This window comes from Lepus europaeus, chromosome 11 (genome assembly GCF_033115175.1).
Source record: "Lepus europaeus isolate LE1 chromosome 11, mLepTim1.pri, whole genome shotgun sequence".
Classification (NCBI taxonomy): domain Eukaryota; kingdom Metazoa; phylum Chordata; class Mammalia; order Lagomorpha; family Leporidae; genus Lepus; species Lepus europaeus.
In genome coordinates this window covers 18,992,553-19,016,457 of record NC_084837.1, presented here as the reverse complement: position 1 = coordinate 19,016,457, position 23,905 = coordinate 18,992,553, and the positions used below count along the sequence as shown (strand labels likewise).

General features: G+C 43.6%; 1 protein-coding gene across 1 annotated transcript in view; it reads right to left on the bottom strand.

Annotated features, from left to right (window-relative positions):
* Nucleotides 1-158: 158 nt before the first annotated feature.
* Nucleotides 159-23,905, bottom strand: part of SLC35F4 (solute carrier family 35 member F4) — a 246,883-nt gene continuing 223,136 nt past the window's right edge. Inside the window, exons 3-8 of the mRNA XM_062204573.1 lie at nt 23,016-23,313; nt 16,279-16,498; nt 8,762-8,887; nt 6,091-6,283; nt 2,042-2,131; nt 159-400 (exon numbers count right to left, since the gene is read on the bottom strand). Coding sequence (XP_062060557.1) covers nt 159-400; nt 2,042-2,131; nt 6,091-6,283; nt 8,762-8,887; nt 16,279-16,498; nt 23,016-23,313 — 1,169 coding nt within the window. The remainder of the gene's footprint in view (nt 401-2,041; nt 2,132-6,090; nt 6,284-8,761; nt 8,888-16,278; nt 16,499-23,015; nt 23,314-23,905) is intronic.

Below are 23,905 nucleotides of genomic sequence, written 5' to 3'. Positions count from 1 at the left end.
CTTGATAAGCATATAAATGTAAACTTTTACTGTTGGCATTATTTCACAGATGACTTATCCAAATTGAGTTAATACTGTCGTTGGAGTGTACAGATAGTGAGAAAATTTGATTATATTCACAGAATATACATTCACGTGCATTCGACAGGTATCCCTGGTCAGGCCAGCGGGATCGACACTGTCCCGTTGGCCCTGCTTCTACTCCGCAGGTGCACGCTGGACTCGGTTACGTCATCCATGTGCTCCTCACTCTTCTTTTCCTTTAGGCTGTTGATGAATCTCAGCGTCATTTCATCCCACTCTTCAGGCAGGAGCATCAGCAGAAACCCAAGGCAGATAATGATGGTGGCAGCCAGGCGGACGACATTGAATATCACCTCCTGCTTCAGGAGATCCACAGCTAGGGGAGAAAAATCAGGTCAGTTACAATCCATGGCTATTTTTGAGCTTTGCAAACAAGCAACCAAGGTCAGTGTCACTTCTAGACATTGCCAAACTCCTGCATTTTTTCAAGCTGGAGTTTCCTTTTTCCATATCGCTGGCTATGCTTGCCGTCCCCTCCCTCTTTCTAAATTGTACTCGCCCTTCAAGGCCAGTAACCTTTTTAGTTATCGTTCTTGATACTTCTACACCCTCTTGCCCATCTCTAGTTTCACTGAATTTTCAAATGGACCAAGCTAACTCATGTTTAGGCCTTTCATTCTGCGGATGAACATTTAGGTGTTCCCATCCTGGTTACCGTGACTAGTACTGCTATGAACAGTTTTGTACAAGGGTATTTTGGAATCCTGCTTTCAAATGCTTGAGGTACACACCTAGAGGTGGAGGTATTGGCCATACCCATACTATTCTTTTCGCATGGGATGTTCTTCTCTCCTCATCCATCTTTGTACTCAGCCAGACTCACCATTAGATTTTCTCCCTCTTGACTTCTTGCAGGGAACCACTTAGATGTTCCTCCTGTGTACTCTTTCAGTGTATACTTTTGGTAAACCACTTCTCTCTCGCCATTGTAATTGCTCTATTCCCTTTGTTTTCCCTTCTATGCTACATGGTGAAGAGGACAAGGACTGTGCCTTATTCAGAATTCATCACCAGGGTTATCACAATAATTGGCATACACTAGGTGCTGAGAACTTATTGAGGAATGAATGAATTTCCTTGACAACTCCACTCCTCTCTGATATTTCTTTCCTCTGAAGGAATGCTGCTCAGAGTCTGTCTGAATTTAGCATTTAATAATAAGTTACTTTGTATAGTTCCAAGTCTGTATGTTGGTCTTGTTTTCCGAATTTGGGACCAAGCCTCTTAAAGCAACAACCATATAATTTTCCTGTCTTTTTTTTTTTATAGTTCTTATTACATAAGTGCTCAATAAATATTTCTGATTGTCCTGCAGGTAGGAAACATAGCTCGTCAAGACTTGGGATCATAGAATTTCGAATGTAGAAGGACTGAACAGTGACCCAGATAATCCCTTTTCATTACTTATTTCATTAGAAGTTTTCCTGCAAAGATCATCCTGAAAAAATAGCTTCTCCTGTTGTCCCTGTAGTGAGTCGAATTGCTTTTTCCTTCTCTGTATCCCAGAGGGCCATCTGCTCTGCCCCCAGAGAAGTTCCTGCCACTCCGCTCCACAGGGACAGTCTGATGGGAGCCACCACCCTGTACTTTCCCTACACTTTCATTAGTGACGTGTACTCAGGAGTCCTGTGCCGGGTTGCCTTTTGTTTCCATGGGACTTTCTCTAAAAATACCACAAAATTAGGTTGTCAGGGAGATTGCATGAAGCCCAAATGATACATCTGGTATTTAATTCTAAAAGCACAACCAAGTAAAAACAGTGTTTTTGTAGCTGCAAATTTTAAATCTGATGCCTAGTTATTCTGTTGTCTGCCACCTTCAGGATATTTAAAAACATCTTCCCAGGCGAGGGACATAATTCAGAATTACTAGAAGAAACAGTTCAGGCCATAAAACAAACAGGAGCAGATGACTTATCGTAGGTTCAGAACCCGCACATGCCGAATTGCACCAGTACCTGCATTTCCAGGAACGCTGAGCACTGTCCCAATGGAGATTAGGATTGGGTATGTCAGCACCACACCAACGTTCACCAGGATGTTGAAGGCTGTAAAATCGAGGAAGATAAGCAGGATAAAGGGGAATTGATATTCAAGGCTCTTTTCTTCTTAACACAAAAGAATCAATATCTTTGTTGAATGTGACTTCCAAAAGGTCTATACCTTTGGTCAGTCAGCTCTCTAATTTTGGAGATGTATGCCTGTGTGTCTGGTATGAATAAGCCACACCCTTTTGTCTCCTCTGTCACCCTGGGTTCTTATGCTGCTGCCACTTTTCTGGGCAAAGGTGTATGAAGCAAATGCTGAGAGGTAAATAATCAATTCACCACACTGTTTATTTGTACTGTCAAGGTTAGCTGGGACCAGGGAGGCTGAAAGCTCGTGGTTGATTGAAGTCAGGTGCTTTCTATCTGTGTGACTTTATTTGCCCTATTCCTGGACAATGATAAATTCTAGTGCTACTGCTTCAAGGAAGGTGTAGCCGAGGGCAGCCGATGCTGTTATTCTCCCTCTTGAGGTGACCATCATTTTGGCAAACCTCACAGCGTGGGACCAACATAATTCACTGAATTCCCGGGGCATTTTCCACATCTGATATGTGCAGAGGTTGCCAGAATGCAGCTCCATGGAATTAACTGAAGGTACATCTTGATGCTTTTTAATCACTATTTTTGGACTTCCGTTAAATATAGAAGTAGTTAAGGCAATCATCTTTCCTCGAAAATTATCCAACATACAAGCTTTCCAAGAAAAATAATAATTATAAATTACAGAGCCTTATTTTAGTAGGGTTCACAAAGTTGGTTTTAAGGGTTGGAGAGATGAATGTTAGCTATAAAAGGTTTGGCCGGCGCCGCAGCTCGATAGGCTAATCCTCCACCTTGTGGCACCAGCACACCAGGTTCTAGTCATGGTCGGGGCGCCAGATTCTGTCCCGGTTGCCCCTCTTTCAGGCCAGCTCTCTGCTGTGGCCAGGGAGTGCAGTGGAGGATGGCCCAAGTGCTTGGGCCCTGCATCCCATAGGAGACCAGGATAAGCACCTGGCTCCTGGCTTCAGATCCGTGTGGTGCGCCGGCCGCAGCAGCCATTGGAGGGTGAACCAACGGCAAAGGAAGACCTTTCTCTCTGTCTCTCTCTCTCACTATCCACTCTGCCTGTCAAAAAATAAAAATAAAAATAAAAATAAAAATAAAAATAAATAAAAGGTCCTCAGTTCAGAGAAGATCCGTATGAAAATAACTCAAGAGTTTGGCCATGTCTCTGCCAAACCAAAGAAGGTCCTAGAAGCATTCAGGTCGCATGGTGTGTATGACTCCATTCTCTTCTATCATCTCTGCTGTCATTAAGTAGACTTAGTCGGCGACTTGGTAACCTGGAGTCCCTTGGGCTTAGCAGGTAGAGAGTCCATGTTCGCTATTCACAAGGCTGATGCTCCTTCCTCATGTTCGCACAGTGACAGTGGTGCTCAAGGCTGCAGGCTGCCCAATTGAGTCCCTGCTCAAATTATAAAATAAGAAATTTACCAAGTATAGGACCAGCTCTGCCAAACTCCTAAACTGCCATTGTATTGGCCGGACTGGTTATTTTAGCAGATTGAATGGAAGTATACTTGAGCAGAACTGAGACCTCCTCACTTAGCAAGAACCAGGTGGTTTCTGTGAAATGTGTTATCTGTTTCTCCTTAGTTCTTTAGACAGAACAATTCCACTCTCCTTTGACAAGCTAAGGAAAACAATGTGTAGGTCCATGTGTCAGCTGGGCACAAGGCCTAGCTTGAGCTTCAGACATGTCAGGTGAATGGGTGAGGCCAGCCTGCATCAGTGCTAAGGCACTCCCTGGAAAAAGATGAATCCGAGAGAGGGACTGAGGCAAGGTGAACCCAAGCAAACAAGACAGCCATCGTTATAGGAGAATTCTGGCAACTCAGAGCATAGACTGGTGTGTCTCTTAGCTCTGTCTCCTAGCATAGCCCCAACCAGATCCTGTTTGAGTCTATGGAGAAGAGAAGAATGGAAATGAAAACTTAAGAATTACAGCGCTGAAGTCTGTGGAACCCTGAGGTGTGTAGCACAGTAAGGACAGAGGCTAACTCCTTAGCTTGTCACTGCAAAGCTTTGGCAAGGTGAGATCCGCAGTGCACTCGGGGGTAGGCCTGGCACTATACTTGGTGGGGTGTGCAGAGTATGCTGCTTGTTGGCAAACTCCAGAGTCCAGATGGTTTGGGTATGGGTGACATTCAGTCTGAGCAAGCATGCCCAGAACTGTGAGTGAGACATGCCATGGAATAAACATTGGTCAAGGGCTACTTGCAGCAAAGTAGAACTCATGTATGTACAGCAGAAGCCAAGAGTCAGTGAAATTTGGTTGTGATTTTTCCTCGTTAGGTTGTCTTTGGCCAGGGAATCATCTAGCACTTTGAATCAGGATGTTCTGGTCTTGTGGACATGCAGCTGATTATTTCCGTTCCACTTAGCAGAGGTTATGAGAGATGATTACCATGCATCGAAAACCAGAACTCAAGGGATCAACAATTAATGTTTGATTCTTCTCTCCAGAGACCTCTGCCTATTGAAGACCTCCCCTTAGGGGCCTGGTCAGAGAAGATAACGATGATCTAATCAATATCCTGTCTGGGAATAAAAATGAATTTTTTTTCTCCCAGGCATTGCAATGCCGCTATCACATCAAATCACATCACCTTGGTGAAGAAGGCCAGTTGAGATTGGTGCACGTCCTGCTGGTCAGGTGTGATAGGGAGACAGGCAGTGGGCAGGGGGCTGGCCCATGGTTTTGTTTTGAAGGAGGCAGGAATGAAAATGACTTGATTGTGAATAAACAGACGTGATCTGAGTCATAGGGTTGTTGCTGTTATCTTCTGCTTGGCGGGAGAAGAATAGGCTTTGTTGTTTTCCAGGCTCCTCTCACATCAGCAGTGACAGCAGCAGGGCAGCTTGAGAGTGGGAGCCTGAAGTCCAGTTGGAGTAGGTAGCCGCAGAGTTACAAGGAGCTGGGAGAAAGATGTTGAAAAAACTCCAGTTCTTGGCCATCGCCAAGGCACAGTCTACTTAGCCTTCTTCTCTCATCTGATGAAGGCTTCCTATTGCAAATGCATTCTCCATACTCGGCCAGCGTGAGCTGTTTAACATGTAGATATGAGCCTGTCATCCCTGCTTAAGGATCATTAAGTGGATTTTGAATCCAAATCCCTCAATGTGGCTTTCCAGGCAATCTCGTCTTTCCTCTCTATCTTCTCTACCCCTCCTTCTCTTTTTCATGCAACCAGTGCTCTGGCCATTTTGAACCAGTCTAAGTCCCTTGAATGCAAACTCAATTTCTCACCTCTGTCTAGCGCTCTGTGACACCCATGGATCGTGATGACACCATGCAGGGGCCAGTGTTGTGACACAATGGGCGAAACCATGGCTTATAATGCCAGTGTCCTATATTGGAGCACCAGTGTAAGTCCTGGTTGCTACACTTCTGATCTAGCTTCCTGCTAATGTGCCTGGGAAGGCAGCAGAAGATAGTTCAAGTGCTTGGGGCTCTGCCGCCCGTGTGGGAGACCAGGGTGGAGTTCCTGGCTCCTGGATTCAGCCAGGTGCAGATGTGGCTGTTGCAGCCATCTGGGGAGTGAAACAGTGGATGGAAGATCTGTCTCTTTCTTTGTGTCTCTCCCTGTTTCTCCCTCTGTCTATGTCACTCCGCTTTTCAAATTAACTAATTAATCAAGTAAATAATTTTTTTTAAAGTGTCATTTGGTTCAGTTTGAAGATCAGATACTTGAAGGCCAGTCATAAACCCAGTGGCCTCGGGCCTCAGCTGCACACGTTAACCCTTGGAAGCCACACAGTTTGCATAAGTCTAATCCAAACAAGAGCCTGCAATGAACCTGCTAAATGTACAATGATGTTAACCAACACAAACTTGGAGAACTGAGCACAACTACAGTAACCCAAGAAAAGGTCAAGCATTGCAGCAAACAAAAGTAAGACCTGGGTGCACTTACCCAGCCACAGCCCTGCCATGCCACACAGACAGCCCCAAGGCAGAGCTGCAAAAGAGGACCAGTGCTCCACCTTGGTGAAATATAAGATGACCGGCGTAAAGGAGATGAAGATCAAATTGAAGAATCCCAAGGTAGAGACAAAGTGTGCCGCTTCACCAAAGTTGGCAGTTCCAAGAAACATCTTAAACAAAACCTAGGATGGCAAAGAAACTCAGTCAGAGACGGTGGGGACAGCAAGGTGATTTTATTGATCTTCCAGAGTTTATCCTCCATTTCTTCTAGCTCTGCCATCTCCATGGCACTCATGGGCTGTTGAGATAAGAAATGAAAATGTTCCCTAGCTCCTACGTGAACCAGCCAGTGCCGCAGGATGAATTTGTTGTGGTATCTGCTGAGAGATTCTGCACTGAGTTGGGTGCCACCAGCAGTAATGGCTCTGGAGTGAAAGCCGCATTAGAGTGTAGACAAACCCAGACATTTCTTCTAGGTCTGAGATGCCACGAATTCTTCCTTCAAGCCTGGGCTTCATTCCATTTTTATTTTGACAGGTACTGAAAACTAAATCAGACACAGAGGGAGCCTGCCACTATGCTGCTAATAGAAATAATAATGATGCCCTGCATCGACAAGCACTTTTCTTTCTGAGCTTAAAATGTCTTCACAACATTATATTTAGTCTCTGGATTGAGAAGCAATTTTCTCCATGAGTTAAAAGCCTGTGTGCAGAGGAAGGCAAGGAGTGGCGAACTGAAGTCTGAAGCCACACAAGAAGCCAGCTCTGCAGTCTGTGTTTCTTAGCTTCTTAACCCCTCTCTTCTCTTTACTAAGCTTCTAACAATGCACAACGGAGCTGATCTGCTCTGCCTGAATTACCATACAGATAGGAGTCTGTGCACGATAACAAACACAACTAACCCCAGAAAAGGTGTAGATAATTTTCTCTATAAGATGGCCACCTTGGTGACATAAGAACTCTGGATACTGCTTTTAAGTTGAACTGATTTTACTATTTTTGCCTGATTTTAATGTCTTCTCTTATTTTTCAAGTTTTTAACTGATGCATCAATCTTTTATATATTTATAGGATGTCATGTGATGTTTTGATATATGTATACATCATGTAATGATCCAAACAGGAGAAATAGATCTAGCTCCTCAAACATTTATCATTTCTTTATAATAAAAGCATTCAAAATCCTTTCTTCTGCCTGCGCCACGGCTCACTAGGCTAATCCTCCGCCTTGCGGCGCCGGCACACCGGGTTTTAGTCCCGGTCGGGGCACAGATTCTGTCCTGGTTGCCCCTCTTCCAGGCCAGCTCTCTGCTGTGGCCAGGGAGTGCAGTGGAGGACAGCCCAAGTGCTTGGGCCCTGCACCCGCATGGGAGACCAGGAGAAGCACCTGGCTCCTGCCATCGGATCAGCGCGGTGCGCCGGCCGCAGCAGCCATTGGAGGGTGAACCAACGGAAAAGGAAGACCTTTCTCTCTGTCTCTCTCTCTCACTGTCCACTCTGCCTGTCAAAAAAAAAAATCCTTTCTTCTAGCTTTTTAAAGGAAAAACACTCTGTACATTGTCCTCTATGGTCATACTGCTGTGTAATAGAATTCCAGAACTTCTTACTCCTATCTAACTGTAACCTGGTACTTGTTAATCTCTTTCCCCACTTTCTCTCTCCAGCCTCTTGTAACCACTGAGCTTATTTCTCTTCTTGAAAGACTTCATCAAGGGAGCTTGGGCATGTGCTCACCTTGCATCACTCCACACACTGTGTTAGAGCTTCTGCTGCGAGCAAGCCAGACACTAATGCTGAGTGAGTGAACACTTGTCAAGCCCATCGCTCAGAATCGATGGGTCAAGAAAGGTTGGTGTGGAAATAGATTGCATGATGTTGGCGAATAATCCTAACAGGTACCTGGGGGGATGCAAAGGGCATATTTTGCAGATCGAAATACCAAGAGGGGTGCAATGGCAGAGTCTCTTGGATAAACCCAGAAAGTTGGCTCTTGAAAGGAGAGCTTTGGAGAATAACGTCTTAGATCTGCTCTATCATGCCTCACTTCTGAATAAAGGTGAAATGACTCTGAATAGAACGAGTGCCCAGAGCAGGCTGAGAGCATCATCAGAAGGGAAAGAGGTGCTCACAGTAGGAGCACCTGTGGTATAGGGGTAACAGGTATCACACAGTTAGGTCTCAAATGACAGCTTGCTTATTATTCCTGATAGCACTGTGACGTTTCAATGATGACCACAGTTGGTTAAATTAAATACAAGGAGAGGAGAAGTTTTACTCATGGGTCTGCTGTAACAGACAGATAATCAGGGGAGCAAGAGCTTGCAGCACAGGCTCAGGGGTTGGCTGGTCCAGAGTTTTAGTTCATGGCTCTCTTGCTTTCTGGCTGTACAACCTTGGACAAGTTCCTTAATATTTCACAGGCTCAGTTTCCTCATCTGGAAAATAGGAATAAGCATGCTTCATATGGTTGTGTTAAACAGCTGAAAATTCCTGACAGGTGCCCAATATATGAAAATACTATGTCAGTGATACTTGGTCTTATTTAAGCACACCTACTTTTTTTTTGAACCAAGCTTTTCATTGTACTTTCTTACTTTACTACTTAAGTCTAAGCTATGAGTAACAGTTGACTACAACAGAAAGTACACAACCACATACCTTATACAATGCAGATGTAGAGGCTGAGCCCACGGCAAAGGCCACTCCTATGATGGAATCGGCATGGAAATTATCTGCATAGGCCATCATGACAATGCCAGTGATCGCCATTATTGCAGCAACTATCTGTCGAATGCATTGCAAGGAAACAGGAAAAAGAAAACAAACCTTGATGCCTCTGTATCCCATATCAAACAATTCAAGACTGTGAATGTTGCTAAGTACTTCCTTCAACCTAATTACCTCTTCTACAGCACTACTAAACTGTAGGAGGATCAATATTAAAAATAAATCAGGGTGTTGAGAGACATCCAGGCATAGAAAATAAAAGCTACTCACATTCTTATTAAGGACAGGCAATTTTAGTTTAATTTTTTAGCTCAGCTTTCTAGATATTGATAGCCATATTGATGAAATTAATTTAGTAGGAAGTTGCTTCATCTACACAGTAATCTTTTTCTCCAAACATTTTCTGCATGCATTTTAATTAGTTCCTTGGGTCAGTGCATGTTTCTGAAGACCTTCATATCACCAAGATGTTATTAGGGAGACATAATACCAACATAGCTAAGAGACAAATGTAGGCTAAGGGGAAAAAGAAAGTGAACAACCTCCCATGGTGATTTATCCAGAAGCGAGCTGACTCTGCTCCATCCCTGGGATAGCAAGCAGAGGCCAGTTCTTCCTTTTGTTTACATGCACATTGGTTCCATTTTTAGGTAAGCCACAGAAAGATAATCTCATTTAACTATGCCAGAGCATTCATTCCTTGCATGAAGTGTAATATTCATCATTTGACTGAAGTCGTGTTGGCTTACTGTAAAATTATGTAAACCTGAGAACATTCAAAACGGGAGTCCATGACCTTAGTGAAATGCTGATTTGAATCTGTTTAACTGTCTTGAACTGGCGATGTTGGAAAACCTTTCAAACCTACAGCAAACAGTAAAATACCAACCGCGGACGAAGGAGCAATATGTCATTTCCTTGGGAAATAGTCTCACTGGCTTTAACATTGAGATGAGAATGTGTGAGAAATTTAAACCTATATGGCAATTAATTTTGTTACACTTCAGTTCTGAGTATTCCCAATAAATAAATTCCTCTGAGGGTATTTTTTTCCTACATGTGTGACTTTTGGGGGCCCTGCTGAACATTATTAGTGAATTAACTTGTTATAAGCAAATGTGGAACTTTAGCGTGTGACTGTAGACTTGATGCCAGTGGAAAATCCGCTCCCGATGGTTGTAATCTAGATGCTGCTAAGGCAGTGTTTTGTGAATGACCCCCGAGAGCAAGGGCACAGCTGGTTTCCGAGTAGCTTCATAGTAAAGCGTCCTTTAGGAAAAGCAATAGGACTGTCTGAGAACAGATGCTGCCGTGTCAGCAGTGAGAGGTCGTCTGCATCAAATGTGATCCAGGAGACTGCTTGACGGGAGGCAGCTCTCTTGCTGAGTGGGTATCAGACTCTGCCTCACACGATGGGAAATAGAGTTGAATACACCCCATGAGGTGTCAAGGAAAATTTCCAAACAAGAAGTAATAGACTCATAAATAAACATGGGGAGGGGGCTACCTAGACCTGGAAATCCTGTAAGTGTTATCACTTTCCTTGATCTGGGCATTTATAGTTCAGCCAGGGATTTGCAACAATTCCTTGGGTGCTCTGATTTCAGAGAAATGAAAAGGGAGTTGGCTGGTCCAGTGTTTAAGTTCATGTCTCTGTTGCTTTCACATTACATACTGGCATTTTCTGATGCGTTTTCTTGTCTAGAAAATGTTCATAGGCTAAAGTATTCACATGCAAAAATAGACTGTTCATGAGACTGAGGGTGTAGGACAATACATTCGAGTTGATGTTTGTTTTCCTTGGGTCAAGATGTATTTTCTTGGTCAAATGAACAAGTAGTTACTTCAAGACCAGGTTAATAGAAAGGATCTAAGGAACTGTAACGTGATAGCTGTTTCCTATTTAAAATTACCCTTAGGTCTGACCACAAGTGACTCCACTTTTTCTGAGTCAGCCATCAGTAAAAATGTTTACATAGCAAATTCTACCAAAAATTTTCTCAAGATAGGAGTTGGATATGGCTAAAGATTGCATGGTCTCATAGTTAAGTCCAAACAATCATCTAAGTTAGCCTCTTAAGGATCTCTGTGGCTTTTAGATTCAAGTGATTGTGAAAATAGGAGCCTGATTACTTGAATTGTTGTATCAATGTCCTCCAACTACTTTCATGGAAGAAGCATTTTTCACTTAGGTGACCAGACAATGCAGTTAATTAAGTTCTGAAAGCACAGAAATACGAATGTTTGAGATGTTAGGAAGATTCTTCTCATGGTACAAACAATAACTTGTAGGTTACTTAATGTGTTCCTAGGAAGGGGTGATAAGTTGAACTGTTTGCCACATTTTTATGTAAATTTCACAACGATCTGATAGGACACCTTCTCTATGGTCATATTTTAAGAAATTCTCAAGATGTTCTTATCTACCTAGCTGGAAGTAAGGGAAGTGATCTCAGCTAATCTGGGAAATGCAGGATAATGTAGGTGCATGGCCTATTACCAATTGTCATTTGGATGATCCTAGAGTGGCTCTCCCTGGTACCTTGGGTTTAACTTGAATGTCCAGAGAACAAATTACATAAGCACATATCTGAGCTGCATGCATCTTCAGAGCCAGCCATCCAAGAAGGATTCATAATCCTTAATGACAGAAAAACACACAATGACTCTAGGCTCAGCTCACTGAAAATGTATCTACAAGAAGTTAGCACCTTAAATATTGCGTCAAAAATTACACGCCTGCTCATTCACAGGGTGTCAACCACAAAAGTGCTTCTGGGACACGTTAAACGCATATGAGGAACACCACTGAAAATGCACGAGTGGGGCCCCCTGTTTGGCTCTGCTGACAATCTGTTCTGATTCCAGCCTCTAAACCAGCCAAAAGTGTCTATGTAAAGAAGTTGAAGTCGGGATACACACCACCAGCAAGGCCAGTGAGGGCTGCGCTAATGATCATTCTTTTCTCAGGGAGTGGATTTAGCCTACATTTTTCAAGGAACTACATGGTTATACAGAAACTTCTGCCCATGATATATTTAGGGACCTGCAAAGAACCATCTTTTTTACTCAGATCCAGTTAAACTGAACAAAAGCTGAAATGTGAAAAGTGAAAGAGATGTGACCGTGTGTAGTCATTCAGGCATGCCGTGAATGAGGGGCTCTGGGAGAGCCTCTTGGATGGCAGCAACACCAGGAGTTGCCAGGTCACTGAACACGACCCACCCACATCTGTTTTCATGTCATAAAAGTCACTTGAACATGATCTCAAAGTGAGACCTGGACAGAAAGAGGGAAAGAAGTTCCAGAAGGAGAGACTGAAGGATGTATGTGGGGAGTCAACACATTGCACCTGGTTGAAGGGGCTGTGGAGTCCCTGTGGGCATAAAGCCTGAGGAGCAACACAACCCAGGCTTCTCCCCCACTGGTTGCATTCTCAAGTCAGTGTTCTGTGGAGAAGCAGATGTGAGGGATGAGTCCTTCTAGCCATCGTCCACTGCCTGTGCCAGTGTAAAGTACAAAGGAACAAAAGGTCACCTTGAATCTTATCTCGGGATGCAGTATCAGTACACAGAGCCCAGCTGCAGTCTCCTGGAGCATCAGGAGCCCAGTTTAAATGCAGTGACAGATCTAGCTTCACTAACAGACTCAGTCAGCCCTTTGTGGCCACAGAACGTCTCTGTAGCAGCCGCCATGTGAGGCGCTAACTGCCTGGGGACACACCTAGAGCCGGAAAACACGTCAACGCGAAGGTGAAGGGACATAAATTTGTTTCTAAGTCTTCTGCTACAGTTGGAATCTGTTGAACCATGCTCTGATCACCAATTTTCTCCAGATGTTCAAGGAAATTTGAAAATGAAGGAAAATTCTGAGTTAATACACAAGGGCTTAGATCCAAACAAAAGGTTTCTAACCCTGCGGTTAACTTTTCCTCGAGGTGGAATGGGCGCCAGCAGCAGAGAGCAAACTCCCAGCCAGTGGCTCAGTTTCCTTGTTAAGAGCCTTCTTTCTCTAAGGTGATGTGGCTTCTTTGGTTCCTATGAGTTTCAGTATAGCTGAACAAGACAGGATTTCGGAGATGGGAAAACACCCAAATTTAATGCTGCGAGAGTTGGATTATCACTTTCTAACGTTTTCAATTAAAAATATGATCTTTTAAAAAAGCTCACTAACTTCCATGATATGATCATATATATGAGCTACAAGCAGTTGCTCATAATAGAGCTTTTTAACATAGCAAAGATTACAGTAAAGTAATTGAAATGATTTTATAATAGAAAATAAGCATAACTGATCACCTCCCTAGAATTCAATCAATATTCCAAATAAGCAAGATATTAGCAAGCTATTCATAATACCTAATGCATTTTTATGTGGGTTTGCTCACTCTGATCTACTAGTCACCTAGATAAACTCATATTTACTGATGTTATGACTTAAAGCATCTTGTATTCTCTTTGTGGTGTTATTTTGACATGAACAAATAGAAGCAGGGGAGGCCATAGCTTTCATCTTCCAAATGATCATTTTACGGGCCAAACAAATGAGCATTAGAATCCAACAACCATCTGTTTCTAAACTGCAGAAGCTTTGTCACAAACCATAAAGACAAATTTTAATTTGATGACTGGAAGCATCTCTTTCACCATTTTTTGAAAAAGAGGAGTCCAGCGGGGTGACATGTGGAGGGACTGTGTCTTAGATTATTTAAAGACATAGGCAATAAGAGCTGCACTCATGTTGTTGGTGCTCTGTTTGCCTTCATTTAATTTCTCAAATGACCTAATTATACATGTTCTCAATATGTCTCAGAAGGGGAAGAATTGCTGATACTGTCAAAAAAGCAAAATGCTGAATATGTTTTGGTTCTTCTCATATTCCATGGCCTGATTATGGGAATCATTAAAATTATACTTTGACATTCTTCTGAAACATGGCATAAAGCACTTCCCAGTGCTTCACAGTGAGAAGTGAACCACTTCCTGTCATTTTAAAAGAAAAATATCCAACTTCCACCAGCGTGCCTGACACTAACGCTTACTCATTTGCCACCCATGATGTCTTAATTTGTGTATGGATTTATTAGCAAGCACTCATTGACTACTTAATACCCTTCTATCAGTTCTTACTATTTAAAGAAGCTAGATAAGTTTCCTAAGGCTGCTGCAATGAATTGCCACAAACTTGGTGACTTAAAACAACAGAAATTAATTTCTCAAAGTTGTGGAGGCTAGAAGTTCAAATTTCAGCCAGGGCCATGCTTCCAAGAGCATCTCTAGGGTGGAATACATTTCTTGCCTCCTCCAGGCTTTTTGGTGGCTGCTCTGGCACTCCTGGCTTGTGGGCACATCGCCCCAACATAGCTTTATGGTCACATTGCCTCCTGCTCTTCCTTGTAGCTCCCATGTGGGTCTCTTACAAGGACATTTGCTGTTGGACATAATCCAGGATTAGCTCTTCTTTTCAAGATCTTCACATTACTGATATCTACAAGGACTTCCATTCCAAAAAAATCAAATTCATAGGTTTTTGGTGATTAGAACACAGACATATCTTTTGGGGAGCTGTAATTCAACTCATTGCAGATGCCAAATTGAAAATGACAATGGTTAGTAGTCTCTAGGCAGATTTACTCAATCTGTGATTTAAATACAAGTTACACAGCTGAGGTTTATTTTTTTCTCTAAAAGACCTTAAATTAACGTTATACCTTTGATGTAACCTCTTACATCAGTCAGGTCCATGGTCAAATATACTCGTTCACTCTAATATGCTCACTTTCTCCCTGGTAAATCTAATATTGAATGTGTTGATTTATTTTTGGCATTCAGATGCCACTGAAGGCCTCCACCTTTCATGGTGGAAGACAGTGAAGAGAAAGATCTCATACAAACATGAATGAGTTTATTCATTGTATCTTCAAATAACTATTGAGCTCAGCTTTGCACCCTGAGTTACTCTAGGCATTGGAAGTAGAAACAAGGCTGGCTTTAGGGCCATGGAGATGAGTACAGGTCCACGCTAAGAACATCCTCACACTTGGGACTTGCACTTGGTCTGTTTTTGCTGTCTTGAAATAGTTGATGTTTTTTAAAAACAAGGGCCCTGCATTTCATTTGCACTGGGACCCATATGTTATGTAGTCCATCCTGAATGGAGCAGTGAGCCATGTAGGAGGGGTCCCCAGTCTCAGGAGCTTCCTGATGGTAGACAGGTAGCACCCAGCTTTAAGTACATGATTCTGAGTCCTATGAGTATTAAACCTAAGATCGGCTAGAGAAGATGTGGTATCACAACTATGTATACACTAGTGGTACCTTGGACTGACTCACATAATTTTTCATTTTGTCTTCCATGAAAGCTTTCTACTTAAGGCTCATATCAAGCTTTAATTTTCAATTTCTGAGCAGCATCTCCCATGATACAATCATAATTTTCTAATTGGATTTTTTTCTTAAAAAAGCTTTCAGGATTAATGGCCATCATAAACTCTCTCACTAATATAGACATTAATTTCAGCATTTCGGAGGGAAGCAAGGATCGTGGAATCATTGCCAAACAAGAGCAACATTTTTATAGCAAAATATACTTCAAATCCAATCTTGGACATATCTTTCAGAGAACAATAGGTTGTATAATGCTGATACTCTGGGGAAAGGCTATTCATCTGGTCCTCCTTCTAAAGCATTGTTGTCCCAATATTTTCATCATGGTGGCATGTCAGATTGTATAAGGATATTTAATTCCTTACCTCTACATCTATTGCACCAAGTCAGCTATGTCTAACACAGAGCAGGCATTCAAAAATTATTTTAATTTGTGTTACTCCTGAAAGGAATAATCTCAGAACTGAAGTGGTTGGTGGGAGTTTAGTGCATTTCAAGTAAGAATGTGTACCCCAAAGTACAAGCTGTTGATTTTTGCTTCGCTTCTAGATTGGTCATATGAGGTATATAGCCACTTTTAGCAGCGTTGTGACAATGCCAGTGATGTGAATTACTGTTTGGTAATCTTACCTCTCTACACCAATATTAATTAAATTCACCTAGCTGGGCATATGGGAGTTGCCCTAATATTTGACAACATTTGTTGATTGAAAAAAAAAAAGCCACAGTCTTTCCTGTGGCTTAGTTTTCTCAGACCCTTCTGTCCTGAGGACCAAGGGAATGGATCACACCATTAATTCTAACAATTAATTCCAAGACAAGAACACATTTCTCTGGTTTAGTGCCTCCCGTTGCAGTCAGCTCACTATCCCATGGAAACAATCCCTTTATCCTTTCATGATGTCTCACTGCCTCGGCTTCCTAATGCATCTTCACATTTCAATTTGTTCTCAGAACCAGTGGGAAAAGTTTTACAGGAACTCCATGAAACAAAGCAGCTGTCCTGATGTCAAGATTTGTAGTCAAAGGAGGCATTGCAGAGGGAACCAAGTGTGCCATTACCCTCACTCCCATGAACCTGTCCTTCAGCACGATCCAGGATAGCAAGAAGACAAAGGCTTTGTTACAACAGAACAGAGCAGAGACATCAGTGGCCGTCAGCTTCTTTAAAGCCAGTAAATACAGGTAATTTGTCAAAGTCCATAGAATAGAAAAGGGAGCAGTTCTTTTAAGAAAGAGCTTCAATGTCAGGCCATCTTCACCAAAAATCCGACTGCATTCCCTAGGGAAGAAAAAGAGATTAATACACAAGAACCAGAGGTGACATGTCTAACTCTTCACAGCCATTTGCAGGCAGGAGCACAGACAGCAAGACCCAGCGTTCCCCTGTGGAACACACTGGGCCCAGCTCTGCTGCCTCGGGGCTTCAGAGGGTGCACCTGGGTCCTTGGAAAAGGGCTTGCATCTCCCAGACACAGGGCTAGGCTCCTCCTCTCCAGGTATGCTCAGGAGATTGCCAGCATGGCCCTGCTGCTACTTCTAGACATTCTCAAAGAGGCCCAGAGAAAGGCAGAAATGGGCAGTTGATGGAATTGTGAGCTATTGGAAGAAGTGGAAGGTTCTTTCCCAAAAGGTGAATGCGACAGAATCAAATGGCTACCGATCTCACAAAACCCCATGGATCAGGGACCCTGTGATTCACAGGGACAGATTCACAGGGACATCTGTGAGTCAGCACACATCTTGGGAATTTACTATTCCTAAAACACTGTACCTCTCGTTAGTGTGTATGCCGAGTTGCATAATTTCTTTTCTCACCAGTCTTTATTTAAGAGAGAGACAGAGAGAGAGAGAGAGAGAGAGAGAGAGAGAGAGAGAGAGAAACAGACTTCTCTCTGATGGCTTCCTCCCCAAACACTCACAATGGCTAGAGATGGGCAGAGCTGGGAACTGAATCCAAGTCTTCCACTTTTTTTTTTTTTTTTGACAGGCAGAGTGGATAGTGAGAGAGAGAGAGAGACTGAGAGGAAGGTCTTCCTTTTTGCCGTTGGTTCACCCTCCAATGGCTGCCGCGGCCGGCGCATCGCACTGATCCAAAGCCAGGAGCCAGGTGCTTCTCCTGGTCTCCCTTGCGGGTGCAAGCACTTGGGCCATCCTCCACTGCCTTCCCGGGCCATAGCAGAGAGCTGGCCTGGAAGAGGGGCAACGGGGATAGAGTCCGGCGCCCCAACCGGGACTAGAACCCGGTGTGCCGGTGCCGCAAGGCGGAGGATTAGCCTGTTAAGCCACGGCGCCGGCCCAGTCTTCCACTTTTGAGTTACACTTGCTACCTCCAAAGGGCTGCACTGGCAGGAAGCTGGAATCGGGAGTGGAGCCATGACTCAAGCCCAGGTGTGCTGATTCGGGACGCAGCTGTCCCATCCCAACAAGCAGCCTAACTCCTAGGCCAGTGTCCATCTTTTGCCAGTGTTCTTAAGACAGAAAAAATTTAAAGCCTCTGTGATAACCCCCAAGATGATTTAAAAAAAAGCTAAATATGAAACTCAGGTTACATCTAAATACAGACACTGGCCATTTTGGAGGAATTGTCTGAATTCATTACGTGGAAAAAATCACTTCCGTTAAATCTGTAATTTGTTTGATATCTGATTAAATTGGCTATTTAGCCCAAGGGGAAAATTTCTTTTCTTCCTTCTTCTTCTTCTTTTTTTTTTAAGATTTATTTAAGAGGCAGAGAGATAGATAGCTAGAAAGAGAGGGAGAGAGAGAGAGAGAGAGAGAGAGAGAGAGAGAGAGAGAAAGAGAGCTCCCTTGCGTTAGTTGGTTCACTCCCCAAATGCTTGCTACAGCCAAGGCTGGACTGGTCTGAAACCAGGGGCTGGGAACTCATTCTAGATTTCCCATATGGGTAGCAGGGACAATTACTTGAGCTGTTACCAGCTCTTCCCAGGGTCTGCATTAGCAGGAACCTAGAGTCAAGAGGTGGAGCCAGGCACCAAATTCAGGCACTCTGACATGGGACACAGATATCTTCACCAGTGTTTTAACCACCAGGCTAAATGCCACCCCCTCAGAGGCCATGATAATCAAGAGGTTCACCTTAATGAAACTTATAGGCAATGATGGACGTGAAACTGTGACAGTGTCTGTATGACTATGAACCGAAAGAGACCCACCATGATAGAATTTAGCTTTCCTTTTTCACTCAGCTAGCCATGAACATTCAAGCATTTACTGGGCAACTATCTTGTGTTTTCAAGAGTAGTGTAAGGATTTTGTTCAAGTCAACAAGTTGTTACTGTTTGAACATGATTATAATGTTTGCAGTGAATTGTATTGGTGGCTCTAGATAGCAGTAGGCCTAGTTTCTCTCTCATATTTTACTGAAGAATTACGGTACCTGAAAAGTATTGCAAACCAAAGTAATCCCTAAGCAGAGTTTGCCTCCTGTATACAAAGTAACTTACTCATGGGAGGACCAGGCAGAGCAAGCAATAAAGGCTGCCAGTGCAGGGAGCAGAGCTGTTAAGATCCTGCATCACAGTCTGTGTTGCTTTCAAGCAGCTAAGAATGCTGGGAGTTGTAGGTTAGCAATTATAGGAATGTTGCAAATGCACACTGCACATAGATTCCTGCACAGTGATTTTGCTTTCACATAGGGTACAAGCAAAAAGGAGGGATTTTCAGAAAATGAAAATGAGATTTCCCAAAGGTTAATTTGAACTTGAAAGAGGCAAAATTTCAACAAAGGGATTAAATACCCCAAGGGCAAAGCCTGCCGCAAAGTAACCTGGGATTACATGTGCTCGGATGTACTGGAAAACGCATGGCCTTGCTGCAGCCCCCTGGCTGCCCAGGGGCCCCAGAGCACACCAGTCAGAAGAGGCGGTGGCTGTTCTAGGGCATCCATCTACTCCGTGAGAAAGCTGCCATGCAGAGCCGGAGGTGAGGGTCATGGGCGTATCCTGTCACCCACAACCACCGAAAGCCTTTTGAAACACCCGAGTATGAAGAACCACAGCAAAGCTCGTTTCTAATGAAAGCATTTCTGTTTCTTCCCACTGCCCGTAGCCTCTAGAGAGGCTCCTCTGTTCTAGAATCCACCATCATCATGGGTTGTACAGGCTCTGATTGCAGGGAGGGGACTCTGGTGCCCCAGGCCAGGCCAGTGGATGTACAGGGCCTGGGACAGCCTCATGGCCCAGTGGCTGGGGACAATGCCACTGCCCAGGAGAGACTGCCCATTCTCACCTGGCTTGTCCAACCCCCAGGTGCTCATTCTTCATGGTTCCCCTCCTTCCTCCACTCCCTGTCAACCATCTCCCCGTTTGTCACCACTGTTGCGCGAGTTACAGTTGCTGTCTTCCCAAATACCAGGTCATCTGTATAAGTCCTCATGCCTTTTAAGTGTTAGGTGCTAAGAAAAGCAAACTATTAGGTCAGCATCGTGGCAAGGTGGATTAAGTCACCACCTGTGACACCAGCGTCCCGTTCAGGAATGCCAGTTTGAGTCCCTGCCGCTCTGCTCCTGACCCAGCTCCTTGCAATGCTCCTGGGAAAGCAGCAGAAGATGGCCCAACATGGGGCCCTGCCACCCACATGGGAGACCTGGATGGAGTTCCAGGCTCCTGGCTAAAGCCGAGCCCAGTCCTGGCCATTGTGGTCACCGGGGAGTGAGCCAGCAAATGGAAGATTTTTTTCTCTCTCTCTCTTTCTTACAAAAGAAATGAATAAATCTTTTAAAAATGTGAAAAAAATTTTAAAAATGAATTTTTATGGAGAAACAAATAACAGTGGGTCTCTCTTTGGGACGATGAGCTCGAAGTTTCTGACAGGTGGCAAAGTGTGGAATGAAGCTTAGAAGTTGGAGACACTAATAATCTAATTATGCTCACCTTTGTTTTAGCAGCGACTTATTAGGGAACCCTTTCTGGACGGCAAGTCCAAGCACATTTCGAAGTGCTAGACACAGGCCACTATATCTTTGGCTCTTCATTTCACACCTTCTAGAATTTGTAAGAACTATGCTATATAATTTTTTTTCTTTAAATTTCAATTGAACTCTCCTGGGAGTATATAAATGGAATGATTGGATTATCAAAAACTATTACTATTTCCAAATGAACAATCTTTACCATCTAGATTTGATATTTTATAGCATGTTCTTTTGATATTAGTGATAAAAAGTTGCAAATTCTTTCATACCATTCAAGAAAAAATAGAAGCTGTGGTGTTATGGGACAAATTCTATTCCCAGTCTTATACACTAACTTTGTTTTTCTCTCATTTGGCCAGGAGAGCTTTGAGAGAACCTTCTCGGCAGATGGTGTTAATGAGTCTACAGGGGAAAAGAAGATCAAGGATCTAAGATTTTCCTGGCAATGTTTACCTCTCACATGGAGAGGACCACTAGAGAATAATCCCTTCAAAGACAGTGTTTTATTCTTGACAACAAAAGCTCTTTGATTTGATTTCAGAAACGGTCAGCTTAACTCTCCCAGCACTAACAGGTGGCGGAGTCTTGTCAAAGCACGGATTTTGCTAAGTTCAGAGTTAGTCCGACATGAGAGAAATGGAAAAGATGAAGTTCATTCCCAGAACAGCATTTCTGTCAGCAGTAGCCTCTTGTGTAAACGTGCAATCTTAAATAAAACCAACCTGGACTGCTTTAAAGTCTTCTTGATGTACTGATTTTAACTCTAAACTCTGTTGTTTTTTCAACATGTGCGTCTAAACCTTAGGAGCATCCAAGTAGAATCCACCTGTTATCTGGGTCCACACAGGTATTCTCAAACAGGGACAATTTTACTTTGATAATCATGTTCTCCTGTAATTGCTTATTAACTATGATCCCTTAAAAACGTATGCCCCCGGCCGGCGCCGTGGCTTAACAGGCTAATCCTACGCCTTGTGGTGCCGGCACCCCAGGTTCTAGTCCCGGTCAGGGCGTCGGATTCTATCCCGGTTGCCCCTCTTCCAGGCCAGCTCTCTGCTGTGGCCCAGGAAGGCAGTGGAGGATGGCCCAAGTGCTTGGGCCCTGCACCCACATGGGAGACCAGGAGAAGCACCTGGCTCCTGGCTTCAGATCAGCGAGATGCGGCGGCCATTGGAGGGTGAACCAACGGCAAAAAGGAAGACCTTTCTCTCTGTCTCTCTCTCTCTCACTATCCACTCTGCCTGTCAAAAAAAAAAAAAAAAAAAAAAAAAAAGTATGCCCCCAAATCAATCTGGTTTAATGGAAATCAAATATATCTTTAGCAATCACAAACAGATAAGGAGTCTTATACTTCCTACCAAACCAAAAAAAAAAAAAAAATTTTGTTCTTTCAAAATTTCTTTGTTTTCCTTAATCATAATTGAGTTTTCATGGACATATAGAAAATCACTCGCAGGATGACCTCGATATACCTAATCATGTTCATGTTGCTGACAGACGGTGGAAACTGAAGATAGTCCCATCAGTTTCTTAAGGTTTTGATCCTGCGCCAACTTATCATAGCCATTCCTTCTTTCCACTGGATGTAGGGACATGCAGGAAAGGTTATTTTGTCTCCTGCAGGACAAACTTACTTGTCATTGTTCTGGGGATCAATAAGCTGCTATGGAGAATTGTCACTCCCCCAACTGTACCCACTGAGGTCCCTGGCTCCTGCTTTGTCTCAGTGTTGTCCTGGAAGTTTATTTCCGAGGGACAGGGAGAGAGAGAGAGAGAGAGAGAGAGAGAGAGAGGAGAGAGAGAGAGAGAGAGAGAGAGAGAGAGAGAGAGAACCCCTGAGACTGGGCTGGGCTGAAAGCAGAAGTCAGAAGCTCAGTGCAGGTCTCTGACATGGGTGCCAGGAATGGAACCATGTGGGCCATCCCTTCTGCCTTCCAGGGATTGCATTAGCAGGAAGCTGGAGTCAGAAGCCAGAACCAGGCGTCCAACCCAGCCCTTCAGATGCCATGGCTATCTTAAGTGGCAACTTCAGTGCCAGGCCAAACACCCACACGGACTTCTCCTTTTTAAGAAGTTGTCCATTAGCAAAGGAATTTTGACGTAAATGCTGCTTTTACCTTCCTTGAGAGCTGTGTAGGGATTTATATACGACACCAGCCCTGGCAGCTTCCTGACTTTTTCAGTGGACAGCTGCAGAAGTCAGGGGCAGCGCAGAGCACCCACCAGAACCACAGGACTCCCCAGGAAGCCAAGCCACCGCTGTGCAGCTGGCGAAAAGACACGAGGAGTGCTTGTGTGCTCCTGGCCAGCAAAGAATGGCGTCTTTTGGTTTCTCGGGACCGAAGCTCTCATTGAATGAAGCCAGCCCATTTCATCCATAATATTGGGAATACCCAGCTAATGCTTCTACCAAAATTAATTTTATTAATCCAGGTTTTTGGACAGTTTGAGACAGACTTTGGGATATTCTTTCAATACATGATTTTCAGAGATAAGGAGATGTAGATTTAAATCCGGGTCCCATTATGTATCTTTGTTTGACCTTGAACAAGTCATTTAACCTTTCTGAATCTGTTTCCTTTTGTGTTGAAGTTTGGACAATAATGCCACTTTAAAAGGTGGATTTGCTTCCACTAATGATGTTAAATGAGATTTACAACAGCAGCGCAGTGCCTTGTACATTGTAGACATTATTTTTTAAGAGGGAACCGACTCTTCTTCTTGGCATTCATCCTCAACTGCAGAACCTGCTTCTCCACATTCAAAAGTGAACTCTTCCATCTTTCAAAGAGATGAAAACTTGTGTATCTGCACAAAACGTATTTTCTAACATCTCCTGTCGCCCATGAAACAGGAAACCTACCTGAATTTTTTCATTGGAGATTGCTTTTCTTGAGCAGTGGCCAGATGACCAGAATAATAGACTGGGAAGAACATAATGTTCCAGTTTGTTGAAAACCACGTCATGAAAAATGGGCAGTAGAAGTTCTTATAAGTGATCTTCACAATCTGTGTGGTGCCCACCCAAGACGACGACACTGACAAGATGATCAAGAGTCCCCAGACGGCCTTCAGAAGGACGGCCGTGCATGACATGCACCGAGCTCGGATTCTGTTCTCCTGGCTGCTGTTCTCGGGATGAGTCTGTGTGCCATCGTCCCCTGGAACCAGGAAGGGAAGACATGTGGGGAAGTCAGATCATAAAACACCAATCAGATGCATCAAACTCAAACGGATGAAACCGAAGAGGCAGACAGCAGCACCACTGGGTTTTTCTTTCTTGCCATCATTGGAAGAGACTGATAACTCTGGTTTGTTTTCTCTGTGCGATCTTTGCATCAAAGATGACTATTAAATCAAAAAGAAATGTATACCAAGCTTGGAGAAAGTTTTGGCTACAGAAAGTCATTTCCCCCCTCACAACAAATTGCTACTTCATGTATTTCCAGGAGCACAATAGGTTTTGCTTTGTATTTTTACATTTAGTAGGAAAATTTAGCAGCAACTTTTTTTTTTACATAAACATAGCCAATGCTCTCTGAAAGTGACAATCACAAAGTCCTTTTCCTGGATAAGAAGACAAGTTCAATATAAAAGGTGTAATGAATTCATGTACTTATCAGGAAGTGGAACAGGGGCAGAGGTCACCAAGTCCCCACCCAAGTTGGGATCCCACCTGGTCAAATCCCAAGTAGAGGGAGGCAAAATTGGCTGCAAGATTCTCCTGTGTCCCTCCTTTAACTATGCAGGCCC